Source organism: Aphelocoma coerulescens, chromosome 3 (assembly GCF_041296385.1).
Source record: "Aphelocoma coerulescens isolate FSJ_1873_10779 chromosome 3, UR_Acoe_1.0, whole genome shotgun sequence".
In the NCBI taxonomy this organism is placed as follows: domain Eukaryota; kingdom Metazoa; phylum Chordata; class Aves; order Passeriformes; family Corvidae; genus Aphelocoma; species Aphelocoma coerulescens.
Genome location: NC_091016.1, coordinates 38,346,266 through 38,367,206, shown reverse-complemented (window position 1 = coordinate 38,367,206; position 20,941 = coordinate 38,346,266). Strand labels below are relative to the sequence as shown.

Genomic DNA, 20,941 nt, shown 5'->3' with positions numbered 1-20,941 from the left:
TCCAGGTGTTTGCTGGTTTCTTGTTGATAGGACCTATGACTACCAGGCCCAGAGAATGCCAGCCTACTGGTTTTCTGCAATGGATGCAAACCATGGAGTTCTGCACAGCTGGGCTGGCATAAATTTTCTCCATTGAAGTACATTCCACAATTAAGGGTATGAAACTATAAGATATAAATGAACAAATACAGCACTTAATGAATTTTTTGTCCCCTTCTATTCTTTCCAGTTCAGAGCAACAAAGCATTCCAGCTGACAAACTTGGCAGGGTAAATTATACCTTAAGAAAAAATTTCCATTCAGGCTTACTTTTGAGATCTACATTTTCTGAGGGTGTTGCAAATTGAGTCACTAATGTCATCAAGGTGTGTTTATTTCTATACTATAGTTATTCCTACTGGTTTGGTTCTTTCCCCCTCTAGTGTCAGGCTGCAATATAGGAACCAAATAAAGCCAGATTCTGTGCAGCAGCCCAGAAGTTATGCCTTGCCACAGGAAAAAAGAAACCCAAATACGTGCATTTGGAAGCAAACTGAAGACTTACGATTTTTGTGTGAGTTCTGAATATGGAAGCGGGAGTTCAGCATGGAAATTGGAAATTAAATTTGACTTCCAGGTAAAAAGACATAGTATACAATGTGCTGAAATAACAACACTGGCAAATCGCTTTTTATAACAGGATGACAAAGCACACTTTCTGTCTTAACTTCTCTTGTTGCTTTTCTAATGCCCTTCTGACTAAAAAATAAACAAAACCTGAGTTCACAAACTTTAGAAATAAAAAGTACAGAATGCAGGAACTTTTTAAGAGTAGCTGAATATGGAAGTTGAGTGTTCTTCTGAGGTCCTGCTTTTCCAGTGCTCCCTGCCAATGTAGAACATAAGAGTGCATCTGATCTCAAAGCTAGGGAATGACTTCTCACAAAGCATGTTTTGAATCCAGGACTGGACATGATCTCCTTCACTTATTCCTTCACTTATCTTTCTTCCTCAGTGTGACTGACCCAATGGCATCCAGCTCTTCCCATAGAAAATCTGAGCCATTCTGGAAAGGACAGATACCAAAATGACATCCTGGTTTACAGTCAACATGATAATCACTTTTCATGTATTACTTGGAGCAAATCAAAGGATTCAGTGTTCTCCAAATGCTTTACCTATTGTTTTTACAGCCCCTAACAAATCTTGAACATGGATAGATGTGAAATAAAAGATAGGCCAAAAATAACTGACATGGTTTGCTCACTTTTCCTCACTGGTTCTCAAAAGCCAGAAAAATACCATTGTGATCAGAAGTATAATTTACATTGACACAAATAAGTGTTTCTAAATTAAGTAATAAAACAGTTGAAAGATACCTTGGCTGATCCTGTTATTCTCAAGCTTCTGATGGAGAATGATTTTTGGACTAGCTTTTCTGGTAGAAATGTCTCTGTACTAGTTGACAAAGTGGATGCAAAGATCCAGGGATTCAGTCTTTCACAGGCTAAGCACTTCAGCCTGAACAGTTTGTACAAGGAAATACTGAATTATTTTAATTTGTTTTGCTCCTTGAATGGCTTTTAAACTCTGCACTGCAGAGAAGAATTACGGAAATTATTTTAGAACCATATTAAATATAAATATGAGAACCATTGCATTTCTTCAGGCATGACACTGCCATGTGGCCATTTTCTACTTCTGATTTTGTTCTCACTTCAAATTTAAACCAATCATTTTGACTTCCTGATTTGTGTCCACATAGGTGAAAACACGAAGCATTTTCAGATAAATATTATATAGAATTTTAAGATTTCAACAGTATTTTTCTCAGACAGATTCCACAGGAAGAAAAAAAAGATTCCTTGAATTCTGTAATTGTTGTATTGGAGGTAGATCTTGTTTCTGTTCTTTATCAGTATAAACGCATTGGAGTAAATCCACTGTTGGTCCACAGATACAAGTATTTGTTTAGTTCACTCTTTCTGTCAAATGAAGCACTGCAGCTGCCCCCTAAAATGAACAGAAGGTAACCTTTTGAAAACCTCAGGTGCCGCTCCTGAGCTTTTCCTCAAGGAAAAGGGAAAAAGAGTCTTCATTTTTATTGTGGTGGTGTCAAATCAAGGCATGGATAGTAACCATTATAAATAGTCAGTTTACTTTGCTTGTCTTATAGGTGAGGTTTCAAAGCAAATATTGCAGGAAGTGAAAGATAGAAAAATAGAAAAAGATCATTTGACATTGATTAAAGCAACAATAAAAGTGATTCATATGAAATAGAATAAAACCAGAAGTTTGATTGTTGTGGTTATTAGAAATGCACTTTGAAAATTCTATATAGAGCTACCAAATATGCTATATGTTACAAGGCATTCCCAGGTGTTCATCTTCTTGGCATCCATATTCACCAGCTGCATGTTTGTACAGGCAATATTTACAAGATCTTAACATTTTATTATGTTGAAGTGCTCTCAGTTTATGCTACTGACATAAAATACTTGCATCCTGTGATTGATTAAATCAGGTAAGTATATATGACATTATATACTTACACTGTTACACATGTGAACCTCATTACCTCTTCTTTTAAAAACACAGGAGTGACAGAGGAAGATTGAATTAGGGCATGTCCATCTTCCAAGAAAGAGAAACTCAACATAAGGTTATGTCATTTTTTTCTTGGAGCTCTCTGGAAAGCTGCAGTGGCCAGGAAATAGTGAAATGCCCAAGCCAAAACCTGGTGAGCTCAAGGGTTTCATTAATGCAGGTCCAGACGGTGTACAGAGCCCTGGCAGATTGAACATCAGTGATAACAGACCCCTTGGCCTTTATTATAAGTCTGGGTCATATCCTGACCCTCCCAGAAACTACAGTGCTGTACCACACCAGAGGATGTGTATCTTCTTCTGAAATTAACTATATAGAAGATTGGAAATACGTTGAAATAAAAGATGAGATAATCCACAATGTCTGGCATCAATTAATCCCAGAAATACCTGTATGGAATCTACCACTCTAGAGCTACTTCCTCAAGAAATCTCCACCAAAAAAAAAAAAAAAAAAAAAAAAAAAAAAAAAAAGAAACTTGGACTTATTCTGGTTGCAGATAATAAATAAATTGTATTTACCATATGAATATTGAACCAAACCCAACTAGGTATCATGTGAAGTGACTGGAGTGAGATGTGTGTGAGGATCTCCATGCTTAGCAATGCTGTTTTACAGGGGGCTTAGGGAGGATTCAAGACCAGGATAAATGTGGGCCTTTGGTTGTTTCTTCAAATCGTAAATGCTTGGGTTATTTCAAAAGAATCTTGAAGTTATATGAAGAGAGACTATTAAAAGAAGGAACTTTTTTTGTCTGTGGCCAACAAAAATTTCTTGAATCAATAAATGCTTTCACAAAGCCACATGGACGTAGAGAAGAGATCCAGAAGCCCTCCAGCACCTGAGAGAAGGCCATCAAAAGCTGGAGCCAGGCTTTTCACAGTGTGGCTTGTGAGAGGAAGAGAGACAATGACAAAAAGAAAAGTTCAGGAGGGACATAAGGGAAAACCTTTTCATCACGAGGACAGTCAAACTTTGGAATGAATTGCTTAGAAAGGTTATGCGGCCTCCATTCTTGGAGGTTTTCAAGGCCACACTGAACAAAGCCCTCAGCAGCTTGGTTTGATCTCATAACTGATGTTCTTGTGAGGAAGATGTGAGGGATTAAAGACCTGCTAAGATAATTTCCAACCTGAATTTTCCTGTGAATACAAAATGCAATTTTTGAAGAGCGGAGGCAGTTTTTTAAAAATGAGAATGCTTTATATCTTAAGACTATTATTTACTAAATGAGCAATCTTTTCTTTCCACATCATCTTATGAAAATTTTCAAAAGATGCAAGACTTTCTGTTTACATGGTTTTATATATTTATATGGGTTTCTATTACTGGATGCACTTTTGTCCAAGATCTTAAGTGTCTGATATAATCTTAATCTTAGACCATGTTGCCAGTCAGGTACTACTTTGTTGACAGTGATTGAATTTCACACCAAATTTACAACAGTGTAAAGAAAAGGCTAGAGAATTTGGAAACAGGAGAGCAAGGAATTATTTTCTCTCTGTGAGTGAGATGTGTGGCAAACTGAGAACAGACCACTGAATCATCAAGTAGTAGCAGCATCACATAACTCATATGAAGATAGCAGAAATCCTTCTTTTAACCAGTTACTTAAAGCTATTGGAAATGCTTCAATGTCAAAAGGAAGGAGATGTTGGACCAGTGATTCCCTTTGAGCCACCTTCAAATAAATTCACCACAATGGGTATTTTACTGGAAACAAAAAAAGACAGTTGCTTCACCCAGCAACATTTTGGAACCTGTGTCTCTTCTTCAGCTATCAGGGCTGGATGGAAGCAGGAATGTGGCCCTGGTCTCCTCAGCAAAGCTGTATTAGCAATAATACATTGTATATTTAATACAGTGTTTATATATAACAGAGTGAGAAGAAGAAAAATAATGACAGACAGATAAGAATTCTGGAAGAAGGACATTTTAATATAATATACAACAAAGAAGACATATAAAAGGGAGAAGGCCTGTGGATTTTTGCACTTCTGACCAAATCCTTGAACTCTTCTCAAAGCAAGAATAGATCTGACTTTTATCTCAGTTTGCACATATGAAATTCTCCTAAAGCTTACCAATTTATATGGTATCTGTGTTGACTTTTGTAGAAAATTAAAATACAAAAAAAGGTATAACTTTAATATTTTTAAATTGATTGCATATTAGTTGTTAATTTGGCAAACATATATCTTCTGTAGGTTTGAACACAGCAATTCACCATGTACTTCTATATAATTATGAATTTGACAAAGAATTAAGTATCAGCAATTTAAAGAAATATACATCCTTGAGAATATGTGACTTCTGTCAATATATTGTTTTATTTTTATGTGAACAACCCATATGCTTCTAAATGCATGACTGTAACATTATCACTAGCATGAAAAGTGACAGCTTCAGTACGACAGTATGTATATCTCAGAGAAATAGACTGTACTTTGCATTGCATTTTTTGATTTTAATTTGGTGTGTAAAACACATTGTTTCATAACTGGATATTATGCAATGAAATAGTACTGAGTCAATAGTGAACTTACATTGTATATGAGATATAAATGCATTTAAATTTTCATATCTTGTTGGTGTTTCAGAAGTATTGGCCCTGTTCTATTTAAAGCCTATTAAATGTACTTGTTTCATCTGAAACCTGTATATTCTGGGAAGGTGTGCATTTTGCAGAGCATTTAATCCATTCAAATAAAAAGAAAACAGTTGGGAAATTTTGAACTCTAGAATTACTTTCTAAAATAAATTTGTTTTTATATTACAATGCAATCCCAGTATTCTAATAATCAAATATGAAAATTGTTATTCCTTGGGGGGGAAAAATCTCAAATGAAATTTTATGAGATTTTATAACCCAAATAAGTACTATTATTGAACAGATATCTCTTGATGCTCAATAGCTATAATTAATAAAGCCTTATGCAAATCGATGCAAAAAACCCCTATCAGTAGTAATAAGTGTTTTCCAGATTAAAGATGTAAAATAGCATTAATACATTAGATAATTTTAACATTTAGAAAGATACAATGAATTTTCATAAACAAACATATTTGGCAAACTCCTGATTAGTTGTTTCAGTTTTGTTAATGCAAGATGAAGATACTGAGTGCAAATACTCAAATATCTATTGTCAGAGAAATGGATTTTGCTGTCAAAGACAAATAATTTCTATACCTTTACCAATTAAACCTGTACATCTGAAGTACTTACTTGTACCTGTTTCTAAACAAGAAGAGGAAGGGAAAGAATAAAGGTCTTTCATTGTTTCTAAAAGGAAATAGTAGACTGTGGCAAGAATTTCATTTGTTCCCCAAGCCTGAAAGGAGATAAAGAAATACATTGGACTACATTTCAGGTTGCACTGTCAGTTTTAAAACAAACTTCAGAAACACAAAACAAAAGAAGAAACAATCCTTTAAGACACAAAAATCATTCATCTCCTCTTTTGCATTTTCCTTTCTCTACCCCAAGACTGAACATGGCATCAGAAGCATGTTTGCAGAGTAGCCCTTTTCTAAAAAGCTTTCCAGTGCAGTTATTACAATGCTTTAACAATCCCAGCAAGGCCCTGTGAATGTACCTGCTTTAATTCCACTCTGTTTAGAAAGCAAATGGTAATAACCTACAGTCCCTGAGGTAATCTTTACTGAGACCTCTCATTCCCACCCCTGCATTACTGTCACTAAGGATAATCATGAGCATTCCCATGCTTTCTATTTATGAAACTTATTTTCCACTCTGTTGGCTTCTGCACACATTTATTCTTTTTTTTTTTTCCTTCCCATCTAATGTACAGTAGGGCCCCTCACTTTGCTTCTAAGATACTAATATAACAGTTTGAAAGGGTCAGGATCAATAAAGCAAAGAGCAGTAAGGATGTTGACGTTTTTTAAGCCCCGCAGACTTTGGTTTGGCTGACCCTGTGCTTCCTCATATTGTTTCCTGCAGGGCACTGTGTGTGTAACAGTCATGCAGAGAGTGAATACATTTGCATGCAAATGTAGAAATGATTGCTGAACTTCTCAACTGAAGAGAGTTTGGTAAGGAAGCAACAGAGCACGGAACTGGGACTCAGCACACTTAGATTCTGTGTGAAAGTGTCTGTCTCAGCTTAATGGCTCTGGGCAAATATTTTCTCTTTGGTTTATTTTGTATATGTTTGAAATTTCTTGAGGAAAAGTTATGTGACTGATAACACATAGTGTTTTTCCCCTGAAGTTTGAAGTGAGAGTACATTCTTCTTCTTCTCTTCCTCTCTACCTAACTCTACTTTACATCTGAAAGTTTTTCTTTCTGGGAGCAGGAGTGGGGACATCATAGCCCCTATCCTTGTCTCCTAAAAGAAAACCCTCCAGTTCTGCTTCATCTTGCTAAATTAGAATTTACAACCTTTATTTGCTCAGTGGTTCCTGCTATCTGTGGCTCCATCCCTCATATCTGGAAGGTTTTCCCTTTCCTCACAAGGATGAAAAGCCTTCTTTTAGCTTTAGCTAGGTTGACTCCAAATCCTTCTCAGAACTTGCTGCTGAGCTGTCTCTTGTCTATGACACATCAGGTCACACGTTTGTTGAACTGACACAGCCTCTTTTTTGTTCTCCTGCCTATGCTTAGCAGTTGGTTGAGCCATCCAGCCCTGCACTGCCAGGATGATCAAATGCTACTCCATTCCTTTTTCATCTACTTAGGGCAGCTCATCTTGTCTAAATTCAGAACAATTTTAGAAGTGTTGACTCTCCTTTGTTCTGCAAGAATACCTTTTATGACTTGGGGTCTAAATAGTTGTCAATGTTGATAATGTCTAGTCCCTTCTGAAACTGATGGATGATGCCAGGTAATAGCCTGTGGCTGAAAGCAATCAGGATGGAAAAGGCATTTGAGAAGCAGACATTCTTGATACAGCGTGATCCAGGAGAGGATCATAGGATAAGATGTGCTCTTGTTAATTACATTACGTCACAGATTGAGTCATGTTTGGACCTTCTGAAGGCCCGAAAGGTTTGTTGTAAGACATTTATCTCTAACCTTCTTCTGATGAGCTGCCTATAAATCCAGCTTAATTTCATTTGCAGAAGAACCCTGACAACAGCTTTTCTAAATAAAGACAAAAGGGATCCCTTAGCCTAAGCATGCTAAGTGTTTGCTTTGGATGAGTGTAGGGAGGCTGTTTTTTCAGCCAGTGTTTGTTTACCTGACAGTTTTCTGATAAGCAGTGTGATTCCAAAGCCCCACTTTGTGACAGTGCTAACACCATCTGCCAGGTGCTGATAGCTTGTTGAAAAATGCTGTCATCAGCACCAAAGTGCTGATGGAAAGTTCTTGCCTCAGTAATCACTAACATGCTCATATTCTGTCTAATTGGTTGCTGCCACTAAAAACTATTATTCAGGGAAAAAAAATAAGCACAGGTCATTTTTCTTTATCATGATAAATTACTTTTAGTCCCTTGCACTGCCACTGTTGTTTATTTATTGCTTTCTTTTTCCTGCCAATTTTACTTATCTCTACTCTAGAGTGAACTTTATTACCTTCCTGTGATTGCTCTTGGTACCTGATTTGATGACAAATACTCATAGAAAGTTTCATCTGACCTTGATATAGTGAAATATCTGTTAAGGACATACTCTCTGCTAGGCACAGTGGGCCAGTCTGCCTCCTGAGGCAGGGGTACAGTGCAATCATTTGAGTAATATTTATTTGGTGTCAGTTGCTACAATTAAATTTGTACCAGATGAAAACCAGGACAGATAAAGAAAATCTATACAGAAAAATTTGGAAATACTTTAATAATCTAGAAACCACATTCAAATGCATTTACTTAAGGGTAAATTAATATACTATGCAGGTTGCACAGCCATGCGTGCCCCAGACAGCTCACGGATGGTGGATGAGTAAAACAGAGAGCCTTCACAGTTTTGCACTGCAGCATTGAGCTAATAAAGGAGAACATGTGAAGAACCACAAGCGTTTAGAACGGCTGAGAACATAATGTAATATAACTGAAGCCAGAATCAGTTCTCACTTGTGTCAGTATAATGTGGACTAAAGCTATTTTGGCTTTAAAATGCTGTACTGGAGATTTTAGTCTGGCTTCCTATTTTCTGGCAGGATTTACCTTTCTTTTGCAGAATGTTTTGTCTTGCTTTAATGAAAGCTAGGATGTCAGCATCAGCCTGGCTGTCTCCAGTCAGAGGAATAGATGTACTTGAACTTGGTGGGGTCCTGAAATAAGAAAGTATACCCGTGGACTCAAGTGAGCAAGAAGGTTTATTTTTCTGTCTCCTCTTTTTTCACCAGGAAGGATTTTATTCTTTACATGCATTGTTAGATGTGGCACAGTTTAGCAAAGAATTGTCTTAGGACTTCTTAACAGTCTTATGTAGGTTCCTCAGATTAGCCACTATCTCTTTACTGTGGGAAGGGTACAAGCTTATCAGCTATAGACCTCTCACAAAGGGTTAAAAATATTGCACTGCTGAGTCAAAGACTTAGTTCCAAGTGGAAAAGCTTAATATAGTGAGTTTACCAGTGAAATGATGGATGTGACTATGCCATGTGTGTGCTTACTTCAGGCTGCTGTACATTTGAACAGATCAATAGAAGTTTTGCCTACTGTGGGGGAATTAAGTTTTCATACACACACAGAAGTAAACAATCACGTGGCATTCAGGACATTTCCTGACAGACACAAATCCTTTATGCTGCTGAGTCTCCACTCCCAGCTCCTGTATCTATGCAGTGAAATAATTGACTTAACCACTGCTTTTGATAGATCCTCTGGTGGTGTGAGATGATGTAATACAATGAAGCTGTTCTAATCAGCTGAGAAAAGTAAGAATTTTCTCCTGCATCTTTAACCTTGTTTAAAGATTAAGCACTAATGGGGAGATTAGAAATACAGTGACAAAAAATTACAGTACAGAAGGACAAGTGGAACTGAAGGGAAAACCCTTTTTTAAACATATCCTATCCCTGTAATTATATTTATTTTCACTGTTCCCTACTGACTGTAGCAGTAGAAGGTTTGTGGGACTGACATATACAGCAGTCTAATATCCTTGTCTTTGTGCTACTAATTAAGTTCTCAGTTGCTGAATCAGTGAACCAAAATGGAAAAAAAAAAGAAGAAATTACTCTGAACTTAAAACTCCCCTATTTTTATGTAATTTACAAGGTGATCGCAGAACACCAATAAAGGACTATTCTCAACTGATTTTCATTTATTTAGCAACAAAATAAAAAATAAAAACCCACAGTATATTTGAGAAGGTACTCTCTAAATTCCACTTTAGCTTCTATTTTTCTTCTGCTCTTTCTTAAACCCAAATGCAATTTAAAACATTAGGTTTTGGGGGATGAAATTTTCCATGACTTTTTTCTGTTCTAGAAGTGGATTGTTTTGGAAAATGAAAGAAAAAAAATGCCTTATGCTTTGTTCTTACTAATGCAGTAGGAAAAATAGTAACTTCACTGTATTTTCCTAAGGGTGTAATGGCCAGAACTGTTGAGCACAATAAGAATATAACTTCTGGAAGTAGAGTGACTTGGCATAATGTTTCAGTGGGAGAAAAGAATGTGAAAATAAACACACTGGAAAAAATAAGGAAGCTGAAAAAGCCAGTAGTTTCTGTTAACCTGCTAAGCTTATTTTAACAAAGCAGCACCTCTTATGAGAAAACATGACATAACCTTTTCCAAGCCTGAAGCTGTTACCATTTTATTTTAATAGAATGATTTATGGGAGGGAGATTAAAAATATTTTAAGGACAAAATCACAGGTATGAAAAAAATCTCTGCCTAGTTCCTGCATTCTACAGTTCTGCAATACATACACACTCTGATTTATCTTCTTTTCAAATGTTTTTTTTTGCTTTTTCAGACTTCCTTCTCTGAGAAGACACAGTCATGAAGATTCATAAGCTTGTAGAGAAAAAAGCCTCAGGCCAAACGTGAAACCACCTGTGTAATGCTGATGATGCAGCAGGTTGGTCTAAAGCTATGTGGCAGACTGCAGTTGTTTTGGAAGTTGGAGGAAAATCTGCAAATTTTTTGTATTTTTATGTTTCATGGAGACTGTTTTTAAATAGAGTGATGAAGGATGGTCAAGGCATTACATTATTTTGTACTTTTTTTTCCCCTCTGAGTACACTAGGTACAGTTCTTACCTTGTTTTTAAAGTTGGGTTACCGAAAGTGATTGAATTGTTTTTCACAGCTGGATCTTCATAAGGGCTGTCTCTTGTGGTGTCTGAAAAACTGGAATGGGAAATGAAGAAATGAAAGAAAATGAAGGAAATAAAGAAAAGAATATAGCCCATGTGTAGGCAATATTAATACATACACTAATTAACTACAAAGAAGATTTTTTCAAGATTTTAAGAAGTCTATATAAAGCACTTGTTTACTGGAAGAAGATTTTCAGTTTAATCCATAAGATGATTATGTTTATGTCAAGAATGTGGCTATGAAAGAATGACAAATAACTTCATAAAAATTATACTTTTAGTATTTGCCTTCTAAGCCAGGCTTGTAAAGCACTTTGATGTATCCGATGTACAGTTCGTAATGATATATTTAGTTCCTAAACTGACTATTAGCCAAGTGAGGCCTTAGCTCATTTTCCATTCTTTCTTTAGTCAGGCAAAATTATTACCAAAATCAGTGAGAGACTGGATAAAAACTCAGTGAGGACTTTGGGATGGGGCTTGTTGATGATAGCCAAATATATTGCAAACAGCTGCTGTGCATTCCTGCTCCTGCAGATATCATTATCAAGGAAGCTGACTGTTAGGGAGGCAGCTTTCTGCCACTGGATATCTAGGATCTCTCCTTTTCCTGGGGGTTGCATATACTGCCAGAACCGGTGCCAATCTTTGAATGGAAAAACTGAATTACTCAGTGTAAGGATTTTTCCAGTAGATGGCAGGATTGGCAAGTTCTTGCTTTTCTAACTCGGCAGTAGTTTGTTCATTGTTGGCTGACGAATTGATATTTCTGGCAAAGAACTTGAAAAGGGAAAGAAATTTATTACTAAAATTTTACTGTATTACACTGTGCCAGATTCAGTTTTGCAGAAGATATTGTGCCCAGGAGTATAAGTCATTTTCAGTTGAACAGCTCCAGGTTTCCTGAATGAATCTCTTTAACTCCTCGAGTCCCACACGATTCACACCTGCCTAATTCAACTAAAGCAATATCGTATTTAATGCTAATAATATTCTGTACTTTATTACACCTACATATTACAAGAGCTAGAAAGGATGTGTGATGTTATTACCTACTATGTGGTTTAACAATATCTGGGAACCTCATATTGTTGTTCTGCTTTAGGATTTCCTGAACATTTTTTCCATTGATTTGGCAGTTCTTAAAAATGAAGTGATTTAGTGTTTTAAATTCAGTTTTCTAAAAGGCCTCTATGTCTGTGCCCTGAGATAGTGAGGCATCCAAGTCATATAACTGTGGTTTAATAAATTGCTACACATCAGCTGAACCATAGCAACTATCCCTGACTCTATTCTTAGCCTACAACAAACGTAATGTGACTTAATGTGATTCTTTTCCATTGCTTTCTTTTCATTGAAATAAGCATCTTTGCTTTCTCTTTGCCATGCACAAAATATATAATTTTATAAATACTGTGAGTCAGCTGAAGTATTTTATTTTTAAGCTGCAGTAGTTTATATGCTTGAACTACTTTTTTTTTTCCATTGAAATGAAAATAAAATTATTATCCAAAATTGTTAAATCCCCATTTGAAAGGGGGATTTAGATTCTGATTGATTTAAAAAACTTATATACTACAGGTGTGGTGGGGTTGGAATTCTAGGGATGTCACTTTCAAGTGGATTCCTGGACCCAGGGACAATATGGCAAAATGTGCCTTAGGGTGCTCTGGGAGAATTTGGAACCCAAGGACAGCGGTATTAAAAACCCACTTTAACTGAGATGATGCCCAGAATCAGGAAATTAACATTACAGTAACTAGAGATGGACCTTAACCTCCTATCTTGTGCGTGTGAGGTTGCAAACAGACATTTTTATTGTGGGATGCAAACTGTTCTCCTGCAAGTTAAGGAAATTTATAAGCTTATAACTATCTTTTGAAGTGACTCAAAGATCTGTTTCCACATGAGAGGTTAACAATTAGGGTACTAATCTAACCAATGGGTCCCTCAGTTTGGCACATCTCAAATCCATGTTTTATATATCCTAGAGATTTCTCTAATTCCTAGGCTAGAGGGATGGTCTGTACAGGGATAACTTGCATCCTTCATACCAAAGTTCTGATAATAGCATTGCAAGATAAGTTGAATCATAAGAGGACAAAAGAGTGTAATTTTGATGTGCGGTGGTTTGTAAGCTCAGATGCAACTTGTTCCTAGCCTGTTTTTAGAAGTCAGGACTTTCCTTCTTCATCCGAGTGTTAGATGCTGTTCCAGTGATGCAAAAAAATGAGAAATGTTCTAGTAATTCTCTAAATTTAATGGAGATTCATTATGCCTGCATGGGGTGGGGTAATGATACCCCTCTTTGTGTGCCCAACCTGAAGGACTGGACATCTCAGGATGCTCAACAAAGCCAAACAAAACCATGCCTGACATGCTTTAGTGTGATGAAAGTCTTCTTCAAGCAAGGGGTTGGATCTAGAGATCCCTAGAGGTGCCATTCTACATTTCTGTAATGTGCAAACAGGCACTCACATTTTGGATTTGGGTGGATGTGCACGGTACGTAAGTCCTGTGTCTTTGTCTTTCTCCTAAGCTTTAACCTCTAACATTATTCAGCTTCTTTTGACAGTGTATAATTCCCATTTTCATTCTGAATCTACCTGATTTTTCTTTGAGTTGAGTTTAAGAAATCTCAAAGACTGTCTCCTGACAACTTCAGCAAAATCCCTGCTTTTTCTGGAGATTAAAGGTAGTCTGTCCACTTTATAGATCTGCTTGTTTTTATAACCTAGTACCTGAAGTTTCACTCAGTGGATAACTTGCTTTTTTTTAGGGGGAGGGGGGAATCCTCTGTTGGGGTGTATTTCTCAGTCAGGGATGGGGCAGTGGTCATACAGATGTAGGCAGTGTTGCAGCAGTGTTTCCCTTGCTGCAGGAACCCAAGGGCCAGAGACAATTGATCCATGGACTGATCAGCTCCATCAAGTACATGGGGTAGAGGAGCTGGAGCAATGATGGTATGAATGCTTAATTTGCCAGCTGAAAAATAGGGGAAAATCAGGTAGATTAAAATGAAAAGCAAAAAGTTTGAAAGTGTGCAACCTCTGTAATGTTTAAAAAACCTCAGCTGCAGTTCTCCAGTTATCTGATCTTTGAACATGAGGGGAACAGATGTTCAGTGTACAGACAGGAAAGATTCAAGCTGCTTAAAAGCTGAGCATTTTAGTAGTTGGCTACAAAATTAAATTTGGCCTAACTTGGAAATTCATAGATAAATTGTTCCAGTTGTTGCCAAAGAATGTGAAAACCTTTGAAATGTCACTAATTGATGATGTTATTCCCAGATTATGTTTTATCATTATGTAACACTGCATAAAGTTGGCAGGAATAAAAAATGATTAGACAGAAAATGCTGTAAAATATGTAAACATTGACCTTATTTCACATAGCCTTAATATAGGGGGTAAATTTTGCAATCCAGGACAATAATTGTTAAAAAATCTGATGCTAAAAATCATCAGAGAACATGAAGAGTTATTTGAAAATATCTCCAAGGGAATTTAAAGTGCCAGGAAGATTCTGAATAAGAAACAGGACAGCCAAGGATTCTGAGATTGAACATACTGTGGGACTTGCTGGAATAGGACAAATGAGATTCAGTAAAAGGAAATGAGTGAGGTTAAGAAAGATTTGACTGAGATAAAAAGGAATGCATTCCTTCTGAGAGAAGGAAAAAAATCCAAAATTTTTATAAGATTTGAATAACTATCTAACATTTATTTGATTCAAAGGGAATACCAGAACAGTTCAAAACTATTGAAACTAAATGTTCAGTGAGAGAATTAATTTGAAGAGACAAGGATCTGATAAATTCCTTAAATGAAAGCCATTGTGGGAGACACTGTATGAGGAAGAACAAAAGTCTGTGCTTGAATTCTGAACGTGTGGAGCACACATGGAGTGCTGAGCCCAACATGCATTTTCAGATTTTCGCACATTTGACAGGAATCCATTAAGACATAAACATGTACACAGTATGAGTTGCAGGTAGCACCACAAACTTCCAGATCTTCCTGACTGAGGCAGAAATGCTCACTATTCAACTCTTTTATTAACACAGACTCATTTTGACACTTTAACAATTTAGCCATTTCTTTCAATTGAAAAAAGAGACATGTTTGGCCATGAATCAAGTGCCTTTTAGATGTGTGTATCCTTCTTAAGCTTCAACAGGATTACCAGCTTCCCTTCTCTGTTATTGTAGTTATGTCTACTTAGTATAAAATGCAATTTGGACCTTCCCAAGGCTTAATTTTCTCTGGTAACATGACTAAGGTGTGTCAAACAATAGCAATCCACACAAATCATGCATTAGAAGGTGATCAAAAGACTTTGTTCAAACACATACAAAGATCTCAAGAAAGGTTAGGAATATACCTGTATCCTTTGCATGCTGAGATATGTAAGTTACTATTTCTAGACTGAAGGTTGTATTTACATCCATTCACATTCAGGAGTTTGTCTGAATGGTTTTACTGCATACTTACTCTGTCAACAGCAGTCTTAGATTTCTGACATAAAGCCTGCTAAGTTTTAGATCTTACATCTATTGAACACACCTGTTAACTGAATTCCATCTTGGAAACAGGTTTTATTTACACCACATTATAACAAATACGATTTATGTCAACTTTTGCTTTTGTGGCTGGTTGTTCTGCTGGGTGAAGATAGAAATATCATTCCAAAGAAAGAGACTGTTGATTTCTAGGCGAGTTAGAAAAAAAGAGCCATTTGTGTCTCAGGACTGTGTAACTGAGAGAAGTGCCTGTAGCCTGGACTCATCCTACACAAAAGTTCCTGTGTCAGATGGGGTCAAGGAAATCCTTGGGAAATAAATATTCTACTATTTTATTCTTTTAAAGTCTGTGAAATTTGAAACCTTTACTCTAAAATGTTATTGCCTCGGTAGGGGAAAAAGTAAACTTTCATGCACAGTGGGATGTTAAGCCTGTAACTCCTGCCTCAGAAAAAGCAGAAACAGTGTTTCTACTTCCATATACATCCCACTGGAAATGTACCTGACAAAAATATGTTTAAACAACCTAACATAAAATAAGATCAACTTTCTAGAACCGTAGGAAGGAAAGAGTACTTGGCTTTTAAAGATGATTGCAAGAATATTGATAGAGATGGGAAAGTAAAACTACATTAATCCCAACTCCCTCTACAATTTTAGTTCCAGAAGATGAATATTCTGTGTCTGTGATGTGTATGTGAGGATGATCCGGTCAGTCTCGGTCAGTATGCCCATTACTTAGACACAGAGAAACTGTTCACTGTAAAGAACATCTGCTTTTTTGCAGGAAATCATGTGGGGCAGTACAGGACTCTGAAGTAAGCTTGGCAGCTGAAAGCAAGCAGGCACCTTTCCCCATTCTAGTCAAAATGCCAGATGGACCTTTCTTAGACCTGTCCTCCAGTAATAAACATGAATAGTAAGGGCATTTGATAGAAAAGCTTAAAAAAACATAAAGAAGCTAGTTATGCAATTTTCTTTCTGAGCTAGGGTAGGGGAAGGAGGATTCACCACTGCTGGAGGCCAATCTCCCAATGCACTGGAAAGTGCCTGGGCATTACCGTATGTTCTCTTTAATTCTAGAATTTTTAATTAGTCTGAAAAAGCTATTGCTCTCCCGAGCAATGCATCAGCACACCAACTGAAATTTGTTATTCCTAAGATCAGCAGAGCAGAGAAGTTGTGCAAGAGGTGCTTAGTTCAAAGGACAGTACAAAGTTAAAGAGAGTGACAGTCAGAGAGTGACAGTCATGGATTGCTTGCACTAATTCAGCTGACTTTGTCCTAAGCTGGACCAAAAATGCTTTCACGTTCTTTCCATCAGCTTTTCTCTGGGACAAGTAACCTTCATCCTGAGACCAGAAATGAACAGCACAAACTAGGCCTAAAACCTGCCAACCATTTGCAAAGTGATTAATGCCTGAGAGGATACAGAATAAGAACCAAAGCAAAGTATAGAAGACTGGAGTTGGTTTTCGTCAGTTTGAGACATCTGAAAATGTATTCTCAGACAACTTTAGAGGACTATGTCTATCATTTTCTGTACTGATTATGGAGCATTTACTACAGATACATGAAAGTTTAAAATAAAATATATTTTGCAGCTTTACGAAAATTCAGTATTCATTATTTAATGGCATGTAGGAGATATGTTTGCTGAAAAGCAGGAAACATCATTTGTGCAGACTATTGTAATAAAATTTTAGGTAAAGACACTCAGAGAAATGGTAATTGTATAAGGAGAAGGAGGAGAGAGAGGGAGAAAGAGAGCAAGAGAAAGGTGAGGAGGGAAAGAGGAAGAGGGAGGGAGAAAGGAAGAAGGAATTTATTGTCCTTGAGTATGGAAACCTGCACAGTCAGGTATGTGGTTTCTTGCACTCTACTTTCCCTGATGGTTATGAACAACTTATTACTGCAAATTTAAATTAATAGTTTTGAAATCAGAGGTGATTGTTGATGAAACAACCAAGATGATTACATTTTTCTACTGTAGATGATGCACCAGCATCTTGCAATATCAAATATAATATCATTGTGGAATAATATGCTGCATAAATGTAGCACCATGACATTTTTCAGTAGCAAATCTATCTAGGAAATATATGAAATAATTTAAAAATCTTTTTGAAGTCCCCTGCATACAGCCCAAAAGAGCTATAGTCTCCTCATACAGCAAGACTGACTGATAACAGCCTTGCCTTTTTTAGCTGTCATGGGGCCCCTAGAGAAAGGCTTCCAAGGTTCCAAGACCAACAGGTCAAAAGAACTGAGGTAAAATAAGCTACCTTCAATAGGTCTTCCAAAAAATGGAATGATAAAATTTCATTTTCTACACAATCATTTCCGTTGTAACTGAAAATACAGTGTTTCAGTGTGACACTTGCAGAAGCATTCTGGAGAACTGCACTTTTACTAAAACTGCATTTTTTCCCATGTAAGGAAGGAAGAGAAAAATAAACAGTTTACCTGTAAGTTGATAGATGCAGTGAGGGTCTGATAAACTGTGGATAAACAGTGGTAGTATTTGGTGAGGTAACCATCTCTGGCTTTTCCTGCTGGGTTTAGATTAAAAAACAAAATTATGAGGATAGGATTTTTTTAGAGTGCTTCATAATGGCCTATAAATTTCAGCAATAACAAGGTAAGCAATGACTCATTCAGAAAACACAGAGTCTGAATCACACAGTGTTTTCTCCACTTGCACAAACACTTCTGAACAAAGAGAAAAGTATTTAGGATTGGTTCAAGTATTTTTAAGCTCAAGTTACAGGTTTTTAATATGTAACAGCATGTGTTCACTGATTTTAGTTTCTTAGGGAGCTCAGATGTATAGATAGGTCAAGATCTAAGAAATCAATCCCAATTATGTTTCCCAGTTTTCTAATCTTCTACTGATGAATCATGAGAGGTTGAATCCTGGACCTCTCCTGTTAAGGGATAGAGAAAAATGTGCTGCAGTGAATTCAAGAATATTACTTGCAGTGCTTTGAAAAGCCTAAATATTTAGACAGGAAGGTGACTCAAACATCATCCTCTTTGCCACTAATATGGTTAGGGATTCTAACTGGAAAAGTATTTGGGAATGATAACTGGCAGCTAAGCTACTTAGGTGGCACTGTATGGGTAACTAAGTTCCCCATGTTAAGTTCTGTATTTATTTTAGGCTTTTTTCTTAAAAATACAGTTTAAATTTATACTTTGAGAGAGTATTCTCTAATGAGAATTAACCAAAATATGGGCTAAACACTTCTTCGTTTATAACAACTTTTTCTCAAGGAGTAAATCTTCTCTTCCAGCTAATAATAAATGATAGAGGATGGACTGCACTCAGCACTCTTTTTCATGAGGCTGATGTATGTTTCCTGGCAGTACTTTGTTGTGAGATGCTATATCACTACTTGCAAGCCATTAAATAAGTGTCAGGAGGGGAGCATAAGAAAGGGATGTTGTTTCAGTAGAGTGCCATTTTCAGACTGGCTGTGCTATGAACTTCTAATACACTGGTTAAAATGACAGCTCTTTAGTTCATTTTACACAAGTCATTGCATTAGAGCACTCTGTGCTTAAACACTGGTGGCCCTCAGCTAGAGAGTGAGGAAACACACTCTGTGCTGGGAGCTGCTGACCCTCTGGGAGCCCAGGCAAGCTGAAAGGTTACTGGAGTCTTTGCAAACAAAGGAAGCTAAAAAGGAACGACTGGCTGCAAAAAACCTGATGAAATCGTAGTTTTGCTAGCAGCAAAAAAGATTATTTTTTGCAATACGATAATGTTCCTTCAGAGTTGTTGGCATTTTGGGCCCATTCTTCCCTATCAGTCAAGTTGTTTGGGAGAACATAAAAACCAGAAAATAGAGCAGCAAAAAATGGGTTTGACTTTTTTAGTTTCACATAAGTATAATTCACATTACCTTTGTCCAACTGACACTGGCATAAGCACAGGTAAACCAGACCCCGAATCCCATCCTTCATACTCCTTCCTATCTAGTCAATTAACTACTTATTTAAGAAATGATTGAAAATGTTATATTTACTTGAAAATGGAATAAATATAAAGTGATTTCATACCTGTAATTTTTTTGCTTCTTCAGACCACCAGACTTCAAAGTCCTTTTGCAGCTTCATCTTCACTTTTTTCATAAGAAGCTGTAGGTGCTCAATCTCTACCTTCAGCCCTTTGAAGTGGCTGTAGACTATTTTATAGCTAATACAAGAAGAAGTGTATTATAGATTATATTGTATTATAGATTTTACAACATATATCTGAACAAAGGTTTATCCTACCTAGAACAGTTAACAGTTTTAAACTATAAAGTAATATGTAATAATCAGAGATGCAGAGGACACAGACAGATGGTAGAAGGAAACTTCTCATATTTTATGAAAGTTTTACTGGACAGTAAGTGCAAGAAACTTATTGCACAAACCTTTTATTTCATAAAGAAGTTAGTGAAATTCAAGTGGGATCAACATTAATTAACAATTAAAATACAGGTTCAATCAACTATGAAAATGATTTCTTTTCAATTCTCAGCATGTTACCATTAATAAATAACTGGTCATCTTGGATTCAGATAGGAGCTGAGACTGATTCCCCTTTCAGATGGAAGCTTCATTACTCTCTTGGCTATCAGATGCTTGGAGATTTATCAGGAGTATGAAACAGCCAGAAGTGTCCTCAGAGATTGTGAATAACATAAATGCTAGCAAAATACTTGGTACTGATATCCTTGTATCTATTTTTGTTATCCTCCTGGCTACAGTGACATTAGAGCAAGGATTGGTTAACCAAAGTGTATTCAGCATATTATTTACACTTAGTGAGTCCTGTATATCCTAAAGGTTTTCTTTAGGACAAGAAAGGCAGGACTTTTCTGAATCAACCCAAAAGGCTCACAATACGTTTGGATTCAAACAACAAGTTTCAAACACTAATCCTCAGGAAAGACATTAAGCTGTTTATATTTATTTTTAACCTTTAGCTCAAGCATAAATTTTCCTCTCTCATCTACTGTGGCATCTGATAGACAAACCAACAGCATATACACAAATTTTAAAACTATTAGCTTCACAAAGCTAATACTTTTTAAATGTCAGAGAAAACCTTGAGGGTATCTGTGTGTGCAGAATTGTAATATCTGTATATCCTATCAGTATAATTTATCTTCTGAAGGATGGTAGAAATCTGAGGCAGAAATAATACCTTTTTTTTTCTTCTTCAATTTGCATTCGAAGATTCTCTTCTACTGGATCAAACGTTAGTTCTTCAGAAGGATTTGAAACAGCTATAGGAGAAATTATCAGATTTAAGCAATGACTAGATGATGTCCAAAGAAGCAACTTCTAACTAAAATAAAAACTAGCTTTTAAGAGGTAGTTAACAAAACGGGGGTCATTATCCATTTCTCTCTTATGGAAATGCTTCTTCAAATTCCTTATTTAGGCCTTACTTAGTAGAGGACACAGTCAGTAACTAGTGATTTGAATTAAATTGCTTATAATTGGGCTTTTTCCTCATTAAGGACTGGAATATTAATTTTAGATACAAATAAAAGCCGGTTAAACATTCATATTTGGCATAAAACACTATCAAATGCAT

The 20,941-nt window shown here is 36.4% G+C and overlaps 1 protein-coding gene across 5 annotated transcripts in view; it reads right to left on the bottom strand.

Moving 5' to 3' along the window:
• Nucleotides 1-4,503: 4,503 nt before the first annotated feature.
• The window catches only part of KIF6 (kinesin family member 6), a 161,750-nt gene continuing 145,312 nt past the window's right edge, over nt 4,504-20,941 (bottom strand). For 3 of the 5 annotated variants that reach the window (XM_069009817.1, XM_069009821.1, XM_069009819.1), the window contains 6 exons: nt 20,546-20,627; nt 19,411-19,546; nt 17,812-17,900; nt 10,765-10,854; nt 8,715-8,821; nt 4,504-5,918 (listed from right to left, as the gene is read on the bottom strand). In XM_069009817.1, the coding sequence (XP_068865918.1) occupies nt 5,902-5,918; nt 8,715-8,821; nt 10,765-10,854; nt 17,812-17,900; nt 19,411-19,546; nt 20,546-20,627 (521 nt within the window). In that variant the 3' untranslated portion in view covers nt 4,504-5,901. The remainder of the gene's footprint in view (nt 5,919-8,714; nt 8,822-10,764; nt 10,855-17,811; nt 17,901-19,410; nt 19,547-20,545; nt 20,628-20,941) is intronic. The other 2 variants (XM_069009818.1, XM_069009822.1) reach the window with 2 other exon arrangements.